Genomic DNA, 23,873 nt, shown 5'->3' with positions numbered 1-23,873 from the left:
TTTGTTTTAATCGTTCTGTAGGTATACATATTTTGTGCAATCTTATTTTGATAACAACACATTAAAAAAGTCCCAATAGGCCAAAAAAAAGGAGAAGTCTTAACAAAAAGGTGTCAAAATATATACTATCCCGAATAGAATACCAAATTTGTTTTTAATAGAAATTTTAGGAGACAGTGATTTTTTTTTTTTTTTAAGTTGCAATATCCATGCACTGAATCGGTTACATATGCATGACACCTCAGAATTAAACACCAATACAGAGAAGTAGTACTTATGATTTAACTATGTCTTTCTGGGAATTTCTTTTAACTTTTCCTTTTTTTTTACCTGATCTGGTGCTTTCTGCAGAAGAAATCTGGTGATCAATAAGATGAGGTACTTTTTCTTCAGGCTCTGCTTGTTTCGTTGGAGGATTAAAAACATTTCCAGCTGGCAGAGTGGCAGTAGCAAGACTGCTGGCAACAGAACCACCTGGTAAAACAAGGCTCCCAAATCCAACATCTTTCACAGTTTCTGGAGTCATAGATAATGGCGGCTGCACTAAAGCTGTTTAAAGAAGGAGAATATACAGTTCAGATTTAATTAGCTAATCAATTAATGTGCCAAGTTAAAATATTAAGTATGATCAACTTAAGTCTTGCTGAAGTTTTAATCACCTCCTAGCCTCTTCTCCCAATTATCTGGTGAGACATGACATATGTGACTTCTCTTCTGGTCCCTTTATTTAATTTATGATGAAAACTAACCTCTGGGAGCCTGAGCATCTCTGTATCACTGGAAAAGACCCTGATGCTGGGAAAGATTGAAGGCAGGAGGAGAAGGGGACAACAGAGGATGAGATGGTTGGATGGCATCACTGACTCAAAGGACTTGAGTTTGAGCAAGGTCTGGGAGTTGGTGATGGACAGGGGAGCCTGGCGCACTGCAGTCCGTGGGGTCGCAAAGAGTTGGACACGACTAAGTGACTGAACTGAGCTGTATTACCCAGCACATTATAAATATAGTAACTGATACTCAAAATGATAAATGAGACATCATGAAGAGGCTAAATTATACTTAGAAACCTCTTTTAAAAAAAAATAGGGTAAAACAAGTTTTAGAAATATTTAGTAGAGACAAGTTTAGTAAAATAAGGACCCACACTTAAAATCATAATTTTTCAAAGATGGGGCTTCCCTCGTGGCTCAATGGTAAAGACTCCACCTGCTAACGCAGGAGACACTGGTTCAATCCCTGATCCAGGAAGATCCCACATGCCACGGAGCAACGAAGCCCGTACACCACAACCACTGAGCCTGCGTTCTGCAACGAGAGATGCCACTGCAGTGAGAAGCCCACCTACCGCAACTAGAGAAAAGCTCACTCAGCAATGAAGACCCAGCACAGCCAAAAGTGAATCAATAAAAACAAAACCTAGTAATTTTTCAAGGATGTCAGTATGCGACTGACTAAATGTACAGAAAAGATTGGTGTAAATACAGAGACCAACAAGTGAGAGTGAAAACCTGCCCAATTCTCTAGAAATTCTAAGTACTACGGTCTTCTACATTCACTACTTTTTGTCAAATGAGGTTAGAAACTCATCAGATTCTAATCTACAAATAAAAAGGTACAAAGATTTCATTTTAAAGAATGGGTAGAAATGTCCTGTCTCTATGTCACGTATATGTTAAAAACTAAGCTAGAGGAATATTAAAACCACAATTGAACAATTAGAAATTCCAGTTAAATTTATGTCACAACACTATTCAATCATGTACTCTGGGATTCTAAAAAGTGTTTTATCCTCACATTTAACTCCAGACTACCTAGACAAACCGTTAACATAGAACAAAGCTGTAAAACAGGGATAAAATGACCTGAGATCCCATATGGGAATTGTGAGAATTAAATAAAACAGTGTGGACAATCAGGGGAGTATCTGGCACACAATGGTATTTCTCTTTTTCCTTTAACTGATCCCAGATTTTCCAAAATAATTAAAATAAGGAGAAATGAAATTGGGAGATGGGCTCTAAGTAAGTAGGATAAGTCTCTGTGAACAGTGAATTCAGAAATGGCTTCTGAACATTTTTCTGATTTTCAGAAAAAATGAACAGTTCTTCCTAATTAACCAACAGTAACATAAAAAGGATCCTCATGTTGTCTAACAGCACCAGAAGAAGGAGTTTAAAAATATAAGAAAAATGAGTTAACAGTATCAAAAGGTAGGCTCTGTATCATATATACTCTCTTTACAATAAAGTCCTTTGGTCCAGTATTATGCCAAAAAGCTAAGAAGCTCTCAAAAACTGGTAACAGTCATCCCAAAAGGATAGAGCAGTAACATGAAAGGTCTCTGTACAAAGATGAACAAACTGAACTTCAAAAAGAAAAGTGAATTTAACTACTTGAAAGCATAAACCCACTAATCCATGTACGTTACTAAAAATGAAGGGGAAAAACATAGAGGGAAGGGAGTAGAGAAGAAATAAGAGAAATTCTTCCCTACCTTCAGCCACTGGGTATCATGGATAACAGAACCCATTACTCTGAAAGATGGCACTTGCAGTAAAGAATTTATCATCTACCCTGGGTCTCCTGTCCTTCAGGTAATGAAATATAATTTACACAACAAATTCTTGCTAAGAAATGTGGAAGGGATCATAAAATTTGGAAGATCACTTTGCAACTAATAAAAGGTAGGTTCTGGCAATAATAATCAAAGGATGAAAGCATCAGACGACAATGTGAAAGGCGACTTTTAATGACCAGGTTCCACCATCTGAATGCTCTGACCCATTCTGACATCATTAAAAGTGACCAAGAAGGCACTGCATGGCTCTTGATGTGAAGTAGTATCAAGGCCACAGAACCCCACTTGGTAAGTTTTCTTACCAAATAAGTTGAAGCATGTTCTATACAAGCCTATGGTGCCAAAAACTTATCTGCAGGAGGTTCAAGAAGACAGAAAAACAAATTCGATACCACAAAGAAGCAAAAAAACCCAAATCCATTATTCGGGATCCTATTAGAGAAGTGAGGGCTTCCGAGGTGCTGCTGGTGGTAAACAATCTGCCTGCCAATGTGGAGATGTAAGAGATAGGGTTCGACCCCCGGGTCAGGAAGATCCCCTGGAAGAGAGTATTGCAACCCACTCCAGTATTGTTGCCTGGAAAATCCCTTGGACAGAGGAGCCTGGTGGGCTATCAGGTCATAGGGCTGAAAAGAGTCGGACACAACTAAAGCTACTTAGCACAGACGCACATAAAGATGAACTACTTTTCAGCAAGTCAAAGACATGAAGGATTTTTTAAAAGGGGAATGTGGGTGGAGCTGCTCCAGATTAAGACATTTTATACATAAAACAAAACAAGACAAAAAACCAAAGATACGAGAATTTTGATTAAAATAAAACAATTACAAAAAAAATTTGATACAATAGAGCAAATCTGAATATGGACTGTCATGCAATACTGTTGATTTGTCAGAAATCATTTAACCCAAAAAACAAAAAAAATGCATTTGTCTGAAAACCTTCAGAACAAAAAAATTAACAATAATTCACAAGAATGAGAATCAATGTCAATGTATGACAAAACCCACTGCAATGTTGTGAAGTAATTAGCCTCCAACTAATAAAAATAAATGAAAAAAAAAAAAAGAACGAGAATCAACACATAATTTTTAAAGCAGAAAACTCACACGTTGGAACTACTGGCGGGATAGTAGGTGGTGGTACAACAGGGGGTGGAACTGGAGGAGGCATGAAACCTGCATGGGGAAAAAAGAGCAAAAATAAAATAACACAAAAAAAGTTACTTTCTTTTAAATCAAAGATTTCAACAGCTATAGATGAAATTCTACATTCATTATATAATCATTACTACAACCTCGTATTTATGAATATATATTCCATTTAAGTAATTATTTTTATATACACAACCTTATTTGACACTTAGTAGGCTAAAAAGTAAAAGCACGGGGATCCCTGTCACGAGCATGCACTATTTGTTTACTCATTCGTCTAAATACTGTGGCACGCTCTGTGACACTGCAAAATCAAACATTAACTCAAGCTGGGCAGCCTGTTTCTATGTTAGCTTGATGACTGCATGGGGGGGAGTTAAGCATTGTATTTCAAGCTGCTGGTAATATTATATGCAATAATGTCACCTGTAAAATGTGCTACTGTATTTCTCTGATATGCATATATATATGCTGTTTATCCACTAGACCAGAATACTTGCATTAATTTTGTGTGTTACTATAGTTTGTTTTGAGCACTGAAACAAACCTTAATAAAAATAAATAAATAAAGTAGATTTACTACTGGCAGTTTCATGATTTTAAATATCACATGATGCAACTGTAAACCTGCTTCTCTGTATTTTTAAAATACAGAGCTACCATTAAATTCCATTAGAAAAAGTGGCTAAAAATAATGGGGAAAAAAATATGATTTTCAACAAATGAATGCAAACGTGTATAGTGTTTGAAATACCATGTATTTCTTGAGAAAAGAAATCGTCTGAGAAATATCTTCTGAGAAAAGTTTAATATTCAATGACAAATACAGAAGATATTTTATGAGTAATTCTCTAATATTTAAAATATAAAAAGGTACAGTTCTTACTAAAATCTTCATCTTCAAATTACATATTAAACTATAATTTAAAAATTTTATGTTACATGACAAATTACAACAGACAGTGAGTTTAATTTTTGGTTTTGTTTTCAGTTTTTAGGAACTGTATTCAACAATGGCTAAGGATTTAAATTACAGAAATCAATTCAGTCATTCTTTTCAAAATATACAAATAATTTATAAAGTTCAAAGAAACAGAAACAATTTTGAAAAACAACATGTATCATTTGATCCCTTATTCTTCCAAACCTCCCATGATCTAATAATAAAAAGCTCTAAGCTCTCTATATCTCTTACATATAAGCAATTAATTATATTTAATTGATATGTGTTAAGTAATCCATAGTTTTTACACGGAAACAACGATTTAAGGACCTTTTTGTTTACTAATAATTAACTAGGTCAAAAGAACTACTACAAATTCAATTAGCACTTTAAGATATACTTTAATTTCTAATGTCAAACTGGAAATCTAATAATTTTTAGGATGGCTAATCTACATATTATTAGATCCAGAGTGGCTCAGATGGTAAAGAATCTGCCTGCAATGCAGGAGACCTGGGTTCAGTCTCTGGGTAGGAAAGATCCCCTGGAGAAGGGAATGGCAACCCACTCCAATGTTCTTGCCTGGAGAATTCCATGGACAGAGGAGCCTGGTGGGCTAGAATCCATGGGGTCGCAGTTGCCCATCACTGAGCAACTAACACTCTCACTTTTTTCAATCTATATATTTGATGCATCCTTTCTGATAAATGGGTGATAACTATAGATTTCTATATAAAAGATATAGACTATAGACTTCTATATATTTCAATGATTTTAAAAGATTCATTTCTTTTCTCTGCCAAATGCTTCTTGAAAGTGTGGTCTGTGAACAACAAGCACCAGCTGGGAACTTGTTAGAAGTGCAACTGTCCTGCCCCACTTCAGCTCCACTGATTCAGAAGGTGGCTGGGCCCAGCAATCTGTGCTTCAACACGCCCTACAGGTGATTTGGATGTAAGCTCTGGTTTGAGAATCACTGCTCTTATAGCATTCAAACTTCGAAAGAGAACAATTTAAATGACAGAATTCTAAACAGAGTTCAAATACAAGATGAATTCTTACCAGGCGGTGGCTGTGAAGGGTTGAAACTTGCTCGGAGAAAGGGAGGCGGAGGAATTGGGCTGAAGCCGGGAGGAGGAACCGGCATTGACACAGGAAACGCTGGTGGCACTAAATTAACCGCAGGCACTGCTGGAGCTACTGGAATCTGGGGATAGAAAACAAAGAAGTCCAGGCACCAAGTTATCCATCTGCAACGATTACATCTTAGGACAACCAAAGGTAAAGGATTTCTGTTTCACAGAAAGGTAATGAACATCGTCATATTAAGTTGCTATATTTTTTTCCTTTCTGTATTCTTACAAGTGAACCTACTTGAAGTAGAAGACAGCATTTTTCAACAGAGTGTATGTGGAGATTGTGAAATCTACCTTATACTCAATGCAAAAATATGGGCACCTCCTTCAACAGTGAATATCATGCTCAATCTTAAACTGCCATCTCTCACTAAGTTTGTAACACCTAACTATGTTATGCAATCTAATCACCATTAGGAAGCATGTCGCTCACTACCAGCTTTAAAATGGCTGCAATTTCTCATTAACTTGCTTTCTAATCCTAACCATAAATTCTTTTACTCATAACAGATACAATTCCCAAATATTTACCTGCATTTTGGTATGGCTGGCTGTACTTCTCTCCTGAAGAAAAGTGAAAGTCTCTCAGTCACGTCTGACCCTTTGTGACCCCATGGACTATATAGTCCATGGAATTCTCTAGGCCAGAATACTGGAGTGGGTAGCCATTCCCTTCTCCAAGGGATCATCCCAACCCAGGGATCGAACCCAGGTCTCCCGCATTGCAAGTGGCTTCTTCACCAGCTGAGCCAGCAGGGAAGCCCACCTCTCTCCTGAAGTTCACATTACATCAATGGTTTATTCAACACCTCAATTTTGCTGTCCGGAAAGACTGCTCAGACTTTCACACGCACAAAACTGAACTCCCTCTCTCCTTCCCAAAGCCACACTTCCACAGTCTCGCATTCTCCGGCAACGGTAACTCCACCTTCCCAACTTCTCAGACCAAATACCCTGCCCCTGTTCTTTCCCACAACTCAAATCCAATTCCGTGCACTGGTCACACCATGACAATATACCTAGTTCCGTCCGTTTCTTGTTGACTTCACTGCCATCGGTCTCATCTGAGCCCCCATCATCTTTCGTCTGAATTGCCGCAACTGTCTTTTAACTTGTCTCTGCTTTTATCAGTGCTCACTATTCTGTTCTCAAAGCACTTGCCAGTGCAATCCTTTAAAGCCTGATGGGAGTCACTTCTTTCTTCAAAATAGTAGGTCCCCCATCTAAGAGTGAAACCAAAGTCCTCCAAGAAGTCTCACTTTCACTAGGCTGCCTCTCACTCACTACTCTTGCTCACTTGTTTTTCCTGGAACACACCCATAATGCCCCCAGCTGTGGCCTCTGCACTGGTTGTTCCCTCTGCCTCCAAAGCTTTCTTGAGATAGCCACATGACTAACTGCCTCAGCAACTTTAAGTGGTGCTCAAATGTCACTCTCAATAAAGTCTACCCTATTTTAAATTTTAAACTCCTACCGAGGCACTCCTGACATCATAGTTTTATACTACCTTCTCCCTTGCACAGTATCTTATAAACTTACTAATTTCCTAGTTTCTGTCTCGTAATGAGAACAAATGCTCCAGAAGGGCAGGGATTTATGTGTGTTTTCTTTCCCTGAGGTATCCCCTATCCCAGGTGACTAGAACAGTGAATGTCACAGAGCAGGCACTCGATAAATTTGTTTAGTAAAGAAACATTTAAAAATAAATTACACCTTACAAAATGGAAATTTTCAAGATACTTATATTTAACGTTAATCTATTTTGGACAATTTCTCCCAAGTTTTATAAAACAAAACTATGAGTGAAAACAGAAATGCAGGGCACCGCACTGCGCAGTGAGCCCCAGCACTGACCTGTAACACAGCGACGGGCGGGGGGAACACCTCCGCCTGGGTGGTGACCACTGTCTCCTTCTCGGCTGGAGGCGGGCTCTGATTTGTCTGTGCCGGCTCTTTAACAGGCTCTGAGCTCTTCACCGTTTCCCACTCTAAACAAAACATTTGACATTGATTTCCTCTGAACAGATGCAATTTTTCATTTTCTATAACTATGAACACATTTACTCCAGGTCCGAATGGTCCTTCCTGTGCCACGGCTCATCTTCCAGAAGCATCCACAACTCTAGGTGGTGTGGACAAACTCTGTTTGGTTCTGCTGAGATAAATCCGATTAGGATACTAAGGAGCTCAAAACAACATGAAATGAGGCACAAATCAAAGATGCTAAAGTATTCAGTCTAGAGAAAACATAGAAGGGACATAAGAGACATATCTCCAAGGCTGCCCGATATAAGAGGAACCAACCTTATTCTATATTTTGTCACAAGGTACAAGGGGAGCCCAACAAGGAAAACATTAACTCAATATAGAAAAATCTTCCTGAAAATACTGAAAAATGCAAAAGCAGAACAAAGAAGCTCCAAAGGGTCCGCTAAAGGTTCTTCATCTCCCTTAGAGTACACCCATCAAAGTCATCAAAATGACTAGTAAGACTTCCCATGACCTTGCTGCTCTGTCCCCTCTGACTTCATCTCCTACTACTCACTCCTCTCTATACTCAAGCCATTCTGCTTTTGTGACCATTTAACAGACTTTGCATTTGCTGTTCTCTCTGTACGAACCACTCTTTCCCAGAAAGCTGCACATCTCACCCCTCTGAAAAATCACCTGCTCCACTAGACCCTCTTCAACCACTTAAAACTGCAAAAGCACCAAAGTCATGCTGCCTATCCCCTTGCTCTGTTTTTTCTTAGGGCTTACCAACAGCGAAATAAACTATTAAGTTTATTTACTTTGTTTATTATCCATTTTTTTCCACACTAGAACATGGGTTGGCAAACACTTCTTACTCTAAGTATTCTAGACGGTGCGGGCCATGTGTTCTCCACTACAATGACTCAACTGTTGTTGAATTGTAAGAGTCATAATCAACAGGCAAACACAACTGACCACGGCTATGTTTCAATAGACCTTCATTTACAGAACAGGCAGCCAGTAAGATCTGGCCCATGGACTGCTGTCCATCGCTGTACTGCAGTCTGCACTCTGAGAGGAAGGATTTTTGTCTATCTCACTGCTATAATCACAGTTCCTAAAATTATGCCTGGCACACAGCAGGAACTGAAATATGCTTTGAATGAATAAGTGTTCTGGAAGAACAGCCATCCAAGTGAGAGAGAAGGAAATGGCAAGAATACAACAACTGAAAAAAAGTGTTTGAAAACATGTGCACTGGCCAGAGAATAAAACACTACTCTGAAAATTAAGCTAACTTTAGTAAAAGAGCTAAGATGTCAAGAAATGAGGTATATCGTATTTCAATTCTTTCCCAAGTATCCATTATCCTGTGAATTTTTAAAAATAAAAAAGACAAATTTTTAAAAAGAACAGGTCAGATTATCACTTGGTTATAAGCTTTCTAGAGCTCCGTGAATCTCAGCTACAGCTCTCTAAACCAAGATTCTATTCCTGCCATTCTCAACACAGATACAAATCAAAATACTATAATCTAGGAAGTTTTTTTAAAGAAACACCATCCTAAATCCCCAGTTCTCATTTAAACTCAAGTAAATAAAACAATTAGCCTAAAGATGCCTCCATATTCACAACTCTCTCAAAGACTGAAGCTTTAGAAAGAGGCATATATAAGAAACGCTACATTTAGAGGTGTAGAACACTACACTCTGACACTTATGAACAGATCCCAGTAAGCATATACATTGAACAGAGTAATGGCTCATTTTTTTCCCCTCTTCTGTACAAGGGGGAAAAAATCCAGGAAATAACACAATTCACCCCATCACGCAAAATGTTTAGCAGTTACAACCCTTTCAGCATACTTTTAAAATAATAAAACTCCCTGTAGGGTTCTTACCAGTATTTACAGTTTCCTGATCAATCATGCCTCCTTCTGCAAAACCTTCCAAGTCATCCACTTTAACTTTTTCCCACGGTATATACGTAACTCCAAGATCCACATCCCAGAATTGTTTGTATTCTGTTTTTACACCTTTGTTTAAAGCCCAAGCAATCTATGAGAAGAAAAAAAATTTTCATTTATACTATTTTTTAAAAAAAAGGTAAAACATACAAAATTATAAGCTAACAATGTAAATACAAACAAAATTAGTTTCAAAAATCAGCTGGACAAAAATCACTGCTGGAATAACAATAATCAAGGAATTTTTTTCCATGTATTTTCTGATTTTCTTTGTAAAATGAAACCTGCATTAGACAGTGATGGTGTCTGTAATATGGGGTTTATTTCCACTTCTTAGTATGACCTTAAAACAATACATTCCTAAAAATAATCCAAACCTACTTTTCACCATAAAAACCTCAACTTAATTAGATATAATTATTTAAATAAAATCTTATAATTAAGCAACTAGGTATTTAGATAATTAGCTAAACAAAATCTTGGTAATCCATGAAAGAAGAGGCCAGTGACACTTCAGCTTACATAGAGAAACTCTATGCCATAAAAGGACAAAGCATGGGTGTATTAACTCCTTTGAAAGTAATTTTAAATTTATTAATTCAGTTACAGAAATTGATAAATTATCTTCAAAACAGCAGAAAAAAAATGTGAATTACAAGATGTTAAAAAGGAGACATCAAATAGTATAATTATGGGGTAGGATTAGGAAGCACTGGGAAGAAATGAAAGAAAGACAAGCCTGATAAAGTTCTGCTCATAAAATGGTGTCCTGGTTGACTAAAGAGTACTGTGCAAAAAAAGTTCTTTTATTCAAAGAGCTGCTTGAATAAGGTTTTGTTTGGTTATTGTTTAACCTCGAGCTAATTCTATATTTTAATAATACTGAAATAATAAATTTCTGCCAAGGTTTAGCCATAACGCTAAAAAAGGCTTCAATACAGGAAACAGAATTCTAACGATCCAATAAAACAAGAGCACCATGTGTCCCCCAATCTCACCTTAATGACCTTGGATCCAATTTTATAAGACCCGGAACTAAGTTTCTGAAGAGCTCGAAATGCATCTTGTCGATGAACCATGCAGACATAAGCACAGCCTCTGGGAGGAATCATCTGTTAAAAAATTTTTTTTTTCTTTAGAAACGGTATAAAGGAGGGCAAGTCATTTCTGGAATTTTATGGTTTTAATAGAACAGAACACTGATTCCTGATAATACTGAATCATTTCCCCCCTTTTTTCCTCTGGCTGTTTATTGGTACAATTCATATACAATTACTTAAAAAAAAAAAGTTCAGAAGCTAGCTGGCACTCATTCTAAGCCTGATATACGTGAAATCTAGAATATTACATGTCAATCAAAGTTTCACTACACAATGATGAACTATTAAAACAAAATAATTTGTAAAGACATGTATATAATACCACCAGATAAATGGAAAGTAATATTGGATGGCCAACATATTTGAAGCATGTAATTTATTTACAGTAGTATTTATAATTTTCCAAATGTTATGTTGGGTACTGTGAGGATTTTTGTTTGGCCAAAGTATTTTATCCTTAATATAAAGTCCAACATCTACAACAAATAATAAAACAAAAGCTTTTCAATTTTATAAAACTTAACTTTGCCCAACTACTTCCAGACAAAGGTTTTAATATGAATAGGAAGATAGCCTCAGCATATTGATCTCGATTTTTGTAGCATTTAACTCCTCTATAAACTACCAAATCATAAAATTATCTTTAATGTATTAATTCAGAAAAATGCATGGAGTATTTCACTTTATGAAGAACTTAAAAGGTGTTCTACCACTTTATTAGTAGTCATTACATAAGCTCTAGCTGTGAAAATAACCTTTCCCTCAGTCTTGCTAATATTTCAATCTATCAACTCTTAATTCCAAACTTCTCAAAAGAGAAGCTTACCTAACCCCTTACACAATTCATCTTTCGCAATGTAGATCCAACCCCTCCCCAAACCACCAAAAATATTTCTTCAAGCTAATGACCTACTAAATTCTAAATCTAATGGACCCTTCTCAGTCTTCAAATTCCCCCCAAACTGAAAGGTTTATTAAGTCTTCCATTAATTTTTCAAATCCTGGATTTTATCACTAGTCATTTAGTACACTTCACTTCACAAAATAACTTAATGCCTATTACTTGTAAATAATACACTATTATAAGGTAAGACAGAAGAAGAGGGAGACAAACTGATGTCCAAATGACTGTGGTACAAGAAAGACTAGACATGTCATATGCAATGTGAAATACAAAACGCTACTTGGATTCAGGATCTGTTCGGAGCAATGATTCCTGGTTTTGCATCAAATTCACCTGTGTAATTATGGTACTTTGATAAGAATCCAAAGATACTGATCATGGGCATCCATGTTTTTTCAAATGTCAGCCCATGTCTGATATGCAGCTAGAGCTGAGAACCACTAGTTTAAACGTAGTGCAAAATCAGAAAAAAATTTCAGAGGTTACATGATTACACACTCTGAAAGATTACTTAAGTTCTGACAGGTTGAAATTTAAAAAGACAAAAAGAGAAGCCTTCAAACCTTTTATGGTATCAAAAGAGGAATCTGAAATACCTAAGTTGAAACACTCAACCAATTATCTATTAACGAATCAGTTATTTACTATCCATGTAACTCAGTGAAATCATTTAGGTTCCTCTCTGGTAAAGTAACAATATATAAATTACTTATTAACCAGCTTCCTGTGAGGCTCCAATGAGGGCACACCCCATTGAAAGTAAAATACAAAATGGTCAAATTCAATTTAAACAAACACTGCTGTTATTAATACCAAAAAGTCAAGTTTGGCCGTATAAGGAATGTTGAGACTGTAAGGACTCTAAGACTAGAAAGGAAAAACCAGTCAATTTCCTGGTAAATAATGATGAAAAATATCCAAAAGTCATTAAAGTATAGTAACAGTGAATAAAATCAGGGTTAAAGTCTCCTCAAACAAATGACTACAAAACATTTCATGGCTTAGTTTTAGCTCCAAGGAGAAACATTAGCCCTTCAGGAAGAAGAAAACATTGAAAGAAGGGGGCTGGGTGCACAGAAAGAATCACAGAGGAGTCAGGAGCTCAGGTCGCATGGGCTTTCTTGCCCCAGAGTTTGCTGAGAGGGCGAGGTGGGCAAGGGGAGGAAGGAAACTGAGACCTCCCGTTCAGCTGTGCCTCCACCATCACCGACGTGCTCAGGTGCAAATAATGACAACTCTAACTCAGTTTCTCCATTTTCATTAAAAAAGGGAAAAAAAGGATTAAACCAGATCATACATATGGTTCCTGATGACTCATTTGATGTTTTTAGTACTACCACACTGCAGTAAGGCCCCTAAAAATATTCTGTAAGAATTCCATTAAAAAAAGAAAAATTAATTAAGGAGATAGCAGGAGAACAAACACAAAAATGATCAGAGCCAAATAATCCTCACAAAAATGTGATTGAGGGCAGATACAAAGTGACTGAAAACTCCCTATATTTTTTCCGAACCTTACACTATCATATGTAAGAACTGAAACTTACATTAATGGACTCAATCTGTCCAAACTCTTCAAACAGGTTGGTTAGATCTTGCTGTGTCGCCTTCTTGTCCACCTGACCAACCCACAGAGTGGTACTGCATACTGCCAAGACAAAGAGACAAATGACCTAAATCACATAGGTAAGTTACTTCTTTCAAGCAGCTAACGAAAAGCACTAGTAACAGTAATAAGTTAAAATTCAAGATAGCGTATTTTAAATACTTATTAACTGATATTTTTATTTGTTATGTTTAAAATCAACTAAAATGCCAGGTACCCATTCACATCTATGCCAAGACAACATCCTGGATTATCACATATTCTCAAGCTTGACAGCACACACTGGTGGATATCTGAGACACACTCTAAAAGATTCCCAGGTAAGTGGTACAGAAGATTGGGAATTGGGGTAGTTTAAAAATTCTGTAGGTGATCCTAATGTGCAACAAAGTTTCAAAATCACTTTTCACTGCAATCCTATTTGGGAAACTTTTAAGTATCTTTGTGTGCTGGAATGAACAGTTAAATCTGAAAATAGTATCTTACCCTTAAGAAAAGAATAACTAGATAAAAAAAAAAAATACAAAAAGGAAACGGCTGATTCAGAACTCAATTTGTTACCATGAAAGACCCAGGGATACTAAAAGTCGGAAGCCACTTCCCTTTAATAAATAAATGCTACACATGAGACACATCTGGCCTATTTTTGGCTGCACTGTTCATGCCATCAGAAACATCTCCTTTCCCTGAAAACATTTACTTTAAAAATACTTACAGCTGATATATTTGCAGAGTTTTATTATATTTGGATTTGTGTCAATGTTATTTTAAAAAAATGTCTCCAGCTTTTGGGTTACTGTTTTACTCTAAAGCTAATTCAGCCCCACATTAAAATATGACCATTGCAAGGTATTTACCAAATGTGGATTTCAATCAGGCCTCTCTACTCTGGCTGGTCAGAACATGAATGTCTTCCAGACCTATGACAGCTTTGGGACTCATTCAGTTAATAGATCCCTGGAAATTGTTCTCTCCCTGCTGTTTGTTCTGGGTCTCAGGCAGCTCACCTGTCCATTCAACCAAAGTCTCAAAGGGCAATGTATTAGTTTTCTTTTGTTACTGTAACAAGACACCACAAAATCAGTACCTTAAAACACAAAAAGGTAGTTTTCTACACCTCTGGTGATCTAAAGTCAGTCAACAAGTTGCCCTCCTTCTAGAGGCCCTCAAAGCAAATCTGTTTCCTACCTTTGCTGCCTAGCTTCTATAGGTAATCTGCATTCCTCAGCTCATGATCCCAACACCCATGTTTAAATCAGGGTTAGGAGAGCACCAACATTATTAATCATTTACTACTGGTTCTCATAATCAGGTAAGATTCTGGAAAGACAGCCAAGGCTGGTTCAGATTGCTAAAATGTAGTTAGAAGATGCTGTCACCTTTAATTGCATGCCTGGGTTTCCAGGATGCTTCAGCAAGGTAAGCTGTACCAGTTACCCATCTATCTCTGTGGCAGAAAGAATTTATTTGGAGATCTTCAGAAATCAGACAACCTGATCAGTGGTCAGCTCTTGGCAAAGAATGACAATTTGCTCCATTTTATGTACTTCACCCATCTGCAACCTGTTCGTTCACCCCAGAAGTCATAACCGACTAAGAATCGAGCGGGCAAAATCCCGCGCTAAGTAGGACTTGTTTTCCTACACTTCACATGCCTGTCAAGTCAGTGCTCCTGGAGGTTTCTCCCAAAACAAACCCCCACTACTACCAAGTCTGGTCTAATCATACATTACAGATTAACTATAAAGAAGGGAGAGTTTTTACAACAGAACTCTCTCTTTCAGTACTGATCAAGTTTATAATTAGCTTTAAATTGGCATGCTTCCCATAATAATTACTCCTATAGACCCGGTGTTCAAAATTGGTTAGGACACTACATATGGAAATCATGGTGTCAGTGAAATATTATAGATACAAGGCCTATTCTACTTTGTAAATCATTAGTCAAGTCATATTTTTAAACTAGTATTAAAAAAAAAAGTCAACTCTCATTGACTTCAGTATTTGAGTAGAAACCTGTTACTTTTCTTTCTCCTCTATCACATTACAAAAAGCAAACCAGTTTTCAACTTCTCATTCTGAAAAATCAGGTTGAAAGATTGTGTATTAACAGCAGGTAACTATTTTCTCAATGTTACTGAAACCAAAGCTTATAAAGTACATCACTTACCACTTAATGTTTTAGATCTAATTGGAGGTAATCCCTTCTTCTGTCGCTCTTTCTCCCTCTCTCTGGCTCTCCTTTCACTTGAGTATGAACGTGATGATTTCCTTTTTCTTTCTCTAGAGCGGGAGCGTGATCGCTTTCTGTGCTTACGCTTTCGAGAACCAGATCGTGACCTAGACCTTCGTTTTCTTGGTGATCTACGAAAAAAAAAAAAAACAAACCCTTATTTTACTAATGACAACTTAAAGTATCAAACATGCACTTAAATCTATACTGCTATACTGCTTAGGTCCACATTAGACACAGATGTTTGTCTGCAGTGATTCTTATTGAGTCTAGGTGATACAAGGAAGAAGAGAAAGAGAGTGTAGTGAGGGTCTTACTTTCTCTTAGTGTCTAATTTACAAACCAGAGTCAAGAACAGGGATGAAAGACGGAAGAAAACAAGATTCTTTAGGTGACAAAGATGTTACATTCTTAAAATTAGGAAACAGTGGTTCAATAGTAGACCACTAAACATTTCTGTTTATAGGTTTTCACCTTCTAAAATCTCATGGTACTTGACTTTACAACATAATGTGATACTGAAATACTGTTTCTTTTTTCCTGTCAATCATATGCCACTGAACTCTATTCAAAATACTGCTGTGTTGCAAAGACAAAGAATTTGCTAAGACAAAGACGTTTTCAGGACTAGCACTGTAATTCCCTGGAGAGAAGTTTAGAGAAAGAAGAACTGACAGGCTCTCACTTGCAAGGGAATTCTTGAAAATAAATTCCTAAAACGTCCAAGTAAATACAAGGAAGTTCTTAAAACACACAAGAAACGACTGAAAAAGCCATCAAAGATACTGCCCCTCTTCCAGCATTTACTGTTCAGGCTTCCTGGGGCATTCATGTGCCAAAAACACATCACAAAAATGTTACAGATTACAGTTTATAGCAAAGATAACATATATTTAAGACTGTTCAAAACAAAAACAAGAAAATTTACCAAGTTAAGAATAATGCATCTTAACTCAAATTTGACTGAGCATGTACATTAATGAGCCTTAACATGGCTAAGCCCACAGAGAAAACCATTTCTAGGATATGTTTTTTGAGAGCCCGATATGCTTACTGTTAATAAAAACAATTTTTATAGTTTGATTTTCATAATCATTTTTGGTATTACGAGATGAAACAGAATGTTAAAAAAAAAAAAAATGGAACTTCTAATACTATTCCTCTATTGTGTGATTTAACTGTTGTTCAGGGACAATTATGTCCTAAGCTGACTATCAACATAATATTATTAACTGCAACCATATATAACCCCAAATCCAAGTCTCACGATATTGCTGTGACTCATGTAAATAATTCAAATAAAAAGCCACAGACATGACCAACTAAAAACAAAGCAAAACTTTCTGTTTTTGAAGTTCTGAGTTACTTTCTCATGAGACAATATGTTACTCTCAAACATATTAAGAGTAACATTTTTTTTTTCTCTCAAACATATTGAGAGAAACATTTTCTTTTACCTTGATGCAAAGAAACAAAGGATGCAAAAAAAAAAAAGGCCAACATTTTAGAAGTTTGCACACAGCTATTTTTAAGTAGTACTGCAGAACCTTGAACGCGATCGGGAGTGTGTTCTTGATCTTGAACGAACAGCCACTTTCTTTGCTTCCTGTTCAAAGATCTCCTCTTCCACTGCATCTTGCACTTCATCTATATCCATATCCTTAAAAGTCAAAGGAACACAAACAAAATGCCTGGCTGAGAGTCAGTGTTTACTGATCATTTCTGCATTCCAAAATATTCACCATAGTAACATTAATGCCTAATAGTAAAATGGTTACAATGCACAGCTTAACATGGAGGAAAAAACATTCAGGTTTATATTATTTTAGATAAAATAAAAAATATTACCATATTTTAAGATTTTTTTCTGAAATCAATTTTATAACTTTATGACCCAGGAAAACATTTACTTTTTACCTGTTGCTGAATATCTATGGAATCATCCAAATTTGCTTCAGGTTCAAGGAAATGCTGCTGACTGCTCCCTTGTGATGGTGATGCAGAATGCTCTGACCCAAATGTTCCTTCCTGACTATCCTGAGGAGTTGCCTGTTGAGAATGTGCACAAACACGCAAGCATTGGGAAATAATGAATAATATTATAAATGAAAATTTACAGGCGAACATCACAATCAAATTTTTAAAAAGAAACCCAATATCAAAAGGATCCTGTTACATCTTTAATGATCTAAAATGGCACTTTCGTATAAATCCAAGTTTACTTCAAAGCGTAGAATACCCCCATAAAGGGGGATACTGTAACATTAGAAGAGACTGATAAGATTAAGAAAATCTCTAAACAAAAGTTTTCATTGTGGAAAAGATAAACTATCACGAATAAAGGGACTGTATCATGAGTGAAATATAAAGAATTAAGTCACCCACTATATATACACAAGCAAAAGGAAAGCTCAAACCTGAATATCAAAATCACTGATCCAGTAAAATCAGTTTAGAAATTGGGTCTTTTTCAACCTCCACCTCTATGAATTCACAAAACAATATTCCGAAGTACTCAGAAATGTAAAACATTTCAGAAAGACTAAACAAAAGTTAGGCAATGAAGCCTAACTATAGGAAAGAACCAAATTTAAACCTCTCCCCAAACCTGGGACAATTACAGCAACTTGATACAGGGACTCTGCTTGTGTGATGCTAATCTGTGTGAACTTGCTTAGCAACTGCATAATACTATGATGTCAACTAAAACTGAGAAACTGATTATTATGAAAAAAATGACTCCCTAATTAAACATCCTAAAACATGATCTCACAGGTGCTAAAGACGAATAAAAAGAGTCCCTGGTGGTACTCAAGTTGGGAACTACTGAATATCATAATTAACAGAAAAGAGTAACTCAAACTACCGTTCCCTTCCTACAAATCTATGACTAAGAACAAAGCTACTCTCGCTGTGAATATGTCTCTGTGTGCAAAAGGAATACAGTACGGTGATGATAGAGAATACTGTATTATAAATTTCAAAGTTGCTAAGAGACTAAATCTTAATTGTTCTCACCACAAAAAAGAAGTAATTATTTGACATGATAGAGGTGTTAGCTAACAAATAGAGGTACTCATATCTCAATATATAATCATATCAAATCAATATGCTGTACACCTTAAACTCACACAATGTTATGTCAATTGTATCTCAATTAAAACAAATTTTTTTAATTACTCTTATTCTAATGACATTTAAACTGAAAGAAAAGCAAACAGTAGAAAAACTGAGTCAGGAGGGAGGAGCCAAGATGGCGGAGGAATAGGACGGGGAGACCACTTTCTCTCCTACAAATTCATCAAAAGAATAACTGAACGCAGAGCAAACTTCACAAAACAACTTCTGATCGCTAGCTGAGGTCATCAGGCGCCCAGAAAAGCAGCCCATTGTCTTCGAAAGGAGGTAGGACAAAATATAAAAGATGAAAAGTGAGACAAAAGAGCTAAGGACGGAGATCCGTCCCGGGAAGGGAGTCTTAATAGAGGACGTTTCCAGACACCGGGAAACCCTCGCACTGGCGGGCCTGGGGGAAGTGTTTGAATCTCGGAGGACAACCTGACTGGGAGGGAAAAACTGAGTCAATAAAAGCATAGAAGAACCATTCCAATGTATTAATTTATGAAGGAACAGGCTCCCCAAAGACAAGTAACATTTTCAAGGTTTAGAAATAAATTAAAGCTAAAAATCTTGTTAAGTAAATGCCTGCTTTATTCCACACAATTGACCAAAAGTTGGTAAATAAGTATACTTTTGAGAACAAATTTAAGTGTGTTTTAACTCTCTGACATAAACCACAGCAAGATCCTCTATGACCCACCTCCCAGAATATTGGAAATAAAAGCAAAACTAAACAAATGGGACCTAATGGAACTTAAAAGCTTTTGCACAACAAAGGAAACTATAAGCAAGGTGAAAAGACAGCCCTCAGATTGGGAGAAAATAATAGCAAATGAAAAAACAGACAAAGGATTAACCTCAAAAATATACAAGCAACTCCTGCAGCTCAATTCCAGAAAAATAAATGACCCAATCAAAAAATGGGCCAAAGAACTAAACAGACATTTCTCCAAAGAAGACATACAGATGGCTAACAAACACATTAAAAGATGCTCAACATCACTCATTATCAGAGAAATGCAAATCAAAACCACAATGAGGTACCATTACACGCCAGTCAGGATGGCTGCTATCCAAAAGTCTACAAGCAATAAATGCTGGAGAGGGTGTGGAGAAAAGGGAACCCTCTTACACTGTTGGTGGGAATGCAAACTAGTACAGCCACTATGGAAAACAGTGTGGAGATTTCTTAAAAAACTGGAAATAGAACTGCCACATGACCCAGCAATCCCACTCCTGGGCATACACACTGAGGAAACCAGATCTGAAAGAGACACGTGCACCCCAATGTTCATCGCAGCACTGTTTATAATAGCCAGGACATGGAAGCAACCTAGATGCCCATCAGCAGATGAATGGATAAGGAAGCTGTGGTACATATACACCATGGAATATTACTCAGCCGTTAAAAGAATTCATGTGAACCAGTTCTAATGAGATGGATTAAATTGGAGCCCATTATACAGAGTGAAGTAAGCCAGAAAGATAAAGAACATTACAGCATACTAACACATATATATGGAATTTAGAAAGATGGTAACGATAACCCTATATGCAAAACAGAAAAAGAGACACAGAAGTACAGAACAGACTTTTGAACTCTGTGGGAGAAGGTGAGGGTGGGATGTTTCAAAAGAACAGCATGTATATTATCTAGGGTGAAACAGATCACCAGCCCAGGTGGGATGCATAAGACAAGTGCTTGGGCCTGGTGCACTGGGAAGACCCAGAGGAATCGGGTGGAGAGGGAGGTGGGAGCGGGGATCGGGATGGGGAATACGTGTAAATCTATGGCTGATTCATATCAATGTATGACAAAACCCACTGAATAAATAAATAAATAAATAAATAAAAAACAAAAAACAAAGTGTGTTTTAAGCACAGTCCCAGCTAATGCTTTCAAAGTGGTACAATAAAAATAAAATCCTTAACAACACAGCAAGATAATAGTCCATTTTATCCCGAGCCTTACTGTTTGGCCCTACTTCAGTACTGCTACATCCTTCACATCATGTATTTCTTAGCTCACCACCCACCTGGAGCATCCCATCTACCATCCACCTCACCTCTGTCTTCCATCTCTGATTTTTTGCCTAATAGTCTGGTTGGTATAACCAGCAGAATCCACTGCAACCAATGTTAGATTCTGAGGTTCTTTTTGAGCAGTTTTACCTATTTGAAAAGGCTGTGGTTCATGTGGTTCTTTATTTTTTTCTTGGAGTTCTTATGAAGAACAAAGAGAAAATTTACTTTTTTTTAATTTACTTTTAAAATTCAACTACAGGGCTTACCAGGTGGCTCAGTGGTAAGAATCCGCCTGTCAATGCAGGAGACACAGGTTGGATCCCTGATCTAGGAAGATTCCACATGCCACAGAGCAACTAAGCCCGTGAGCCACAACTATTTAGCCTGTGTTCTAGAGCCGGGGAGTCGCAGCTTCTGAGCCCATGTGCTGCCAACTACTGAAGCTCACATGTCCTAGAGCCTATGCTCTGCAACAAAGGAAGCTGCTGTAATAAGAAGCTAGCTCATCCCAACTAGAGAAAAGTCCAAGCAGCAAGGAAGCCCCAGGACAGGAAAAAAATAAAACTATATTTAAAAGTTATGATAAAATTAAACTACAATTTACTTTATGATCTTGCAATTAGCATTAGGTCGACTGGACCCTTAACTACATCTAAGGTCTAAGCTATGTTATGGGACCTTAGAGGTGTTTTTCTCCTATATGCTGAAACATTTTGCTATTTCATCATCCTAAGAATTATTCCACTATTACTCATCAATTATTCCCAACTGTGAAAAAAAACCTAAAATAATAATTTAAAAAGTGGGGAATTGTTGAGAAGGGTGATTCAACTGTGAAATAAACCTTCCTTCGGTTTTACTGCATCACCAAAAGTACTGCACTATATTTCAAGAAGGTATAAATAAGAATTGGATCACAGAAAAAGCAAAAAAAAAAAACCCAACCATGTACTTCTGCCTGACTATGCTAAAGCTTTTGACTATGTAGATTACAACAAACTGTGGGAAATTCTTATATGGGAATACTAGACCACCTTATCTGTCTCCTGAGAAACCTGTATGCAGGTCAAAAAGCAACAGCTTAGAACCAGACATGGAACACCGAACTTGTTCAAAGTTGAAAAAGGAGTACATCAAGGAGGTATATTGTCACCCTGCTTATTTAACTTATATGCAGAGTACATCATGCAAAATGCTGGATGAAACACAAGCTGGAATCAAGATTTCTGGGAGAAATATCAGTAACTTCAGATATGCAGATGATACCACCCTTATAACAGAAAGTGAGGAGGAGCTAAAGAGGTTCTTGATGAAGGTGAAAGAACAGAGTGAAAAAGCTGGCTTAAAATTCGACATTGAAAAAACTAAGATCATAGAATCCGGTCCCATCACTACAGCCAACAGATGGGAGAAAAAGTAGAAACAGTGACAGATTTTTATTTTCCAGGGCTCCAAAATTACTGCAGATGGTGACTGTAGCCACAAAATGAAGACACCTGCTCCCCAGAGGAAAAACTATGACAACCCTAGACAGCGTATTAAAGAACAGACACATCACTTGGCTGACAAAGGTCCGTCTAGTCAAAGCTAGGCTTTTTCCAGTAGTCATGTATGGATTTGACAGTTGGACCATAAAAAAACCAGAGAGCCGAAGAATGGATGCTTTCAAACTGTGGTGCTGGAGAACATTCTTGAAAGTCCCTTGCATAGTCAATCCTAAAGGAAATCAACCCTGAATATTCACTGGAAGGACTGAAGCTGAAGTTCCAATACTATGGCCACCTGATGCGAAGAGTCAACTCACTGGACAAGACCCTGATGCTGGGAAACACTGACAGCAAGAGGAGAAGCAGGCGACAGAGGACAGGATGGTTAGATAATATCACTGACTCAACTGACACGAATCTGAGCAAACTCTGGGAGACACTGAAGGACAGGGAAGCCTGGTGTGCTGTAGACCATGGGGTCACTAAGTGTTGGACAAGACTTAACGACCAAATAACAACAATAAAAAACTACTGAAGCAAAGTAAGTTACATACTGCTGATATCCCACTGAGAGCTCTTTATTATTAAGTGACTGAATCTTCTATAATTTTTTTATTTCTAACACTCTGTTTAAAGTTCTTTTATTAGTCTTATCACTTTCATCATGAGCATCTCATTCTGAGTTATCTGACATCTTTTGGATATCTGCTAAGACAGTTACCAAAACCACAACTCCAACTTACTCAAAATAACAGAAATCATTTCTTTTATGACATGATTGTTAGTTCCTCATGATTCAACCATTTTCACAAAGTTCTCCCATTTTCCACCAGCTTTCCATCATTAGACAAAAGACCTCAAACCCTTACCCAAGTATGGTCAGGGCTCCAAGAAATAGAGCAGCACTAGCAATCCTAATCCTCCTCTTTACTCTAAGACACTATGATAACTTAGGTAGCCACGCTGAGCTCAGCGGTGAATAGAAACACTTTAATTTTTCTGCATATTCCACCCCATCTTAAATAAAAACATATTTAAATAAAAACACTTCATCTTAAAAACGTAACTGGTTTGATAGAGTCAATTACACAACTGACAGAATTTAACTGTTGCTCTGTTGATATTTACTCTTCAATTTTAAATTTGTGAGAGGTTTTAAACACTATTCATCTTACGCCTTAGAAAAGTTGCTTTTTTTCTTCACTGCCATTTTTGAACAAGGAAGCTTTTAAGAACATCTACTCCTTTCAAAGAGATCCTATTACTATACCTTCTAAAATTGTGGAGATGATGTATAAAGCAATCAACTAAGAAAAGAATTCTTTTTTTCTTTTTCTGCTAAACCTTCATTTTATTGCTTTTGCTAAAACTTTTGAAATGAAGTTAGAACTAAGGAAATTCAACAGTGTCACATTTATAGGTGAGTAAATCTGCTTAGATAAACTTCCATTACTACTACCTCTTGGCTCTGTAACAGCTCTGAAGTTTCTTATATCACTGACAATCTGTTTCCTTTCCTTGAGTCACAACTTGTGTTTTTAAATAATATTCAAATGTTTTTTATTCTCCTTTGTCCTCAAGTTCCTAAATTCTCAAGCAGATATATTTTATTTTCCTGACATAAAATAATGCACCTACTTTTATCAG

General features: G+C 36.9%; 1 protein-coding gene across 18 annotated transcripts in view; it reads right to left on the bottom strand.

Annotated features, from left to right (window-relative positions):
* Nucleotides 1–23,873, bottom strand: part of SCAF8 (SR-related CTD associated factor 8) — a 210,318-nt gene that overhangs the window by 126,539 nt on the left and 59,906 nt on the right. For all 18 annotated transcript variants that reach the window (XR_006337981.1, XR_006337979.1, XR_006337973.1 and 15 more), the window contains 10 exons: nt 17,512–17,643; nt 17,142–17,254; nt 15,532–15,725; nt 13,303–13,403; nt 10,750–10,863; nt 9,686–9,842; nt 7,666–7,799; nt 5,738–5,882; nt 3,688–3,756; nt 331–549 (listed from right to left, as the gene is read on the bottom strand). Coding sequence is in view for 2 of the 18 variants with exons in the window: in XM_043888339.1 (XP_043744274.1) it covers nt 331–549; nt 3,688–3,756; nt 5,738–5,882; nt 7,666–7,799; nt 9,686–9,842; nt 10,750–10,863; nt 13,303–13,403; nt 15,532–15,725; nt 17,142–17,254; nt 17,512–17,643 (1,378 nt within the window). In the remaining 16 variants the exon portion in view is untranslated. The remainder of the gene's footprint in view (nt 1–330; nt 550–3,687; nt 3,757–5,737; nt 5,883–7,665; nt 7,800–9,685; nt 9,843–10,749; nt 10,864–13,302; nt 13,404–15,531; nt 15,726–17,141; nt 17,255–17,511; nt 17,644–23,873) is intronic.

Source organism: Cervus elaphus, chromosome 26, assembly GCF_910594005.1.
Source record: "Cervus elaphus chromosome 26, mCerEla1.1, whole genome shotgun sequence".
Lineage (NCBI taxonomy): Eukaryota > Metazoa > Chordata > Mammalia > Artiodactyla > Cervidae > Cervus > Cervus elaphus.
The sequence above is the reverse complement of the archived record's forward strand: the minus strand, read 5'-3'. Positions and strand labels throughout refer to the sequence as shown.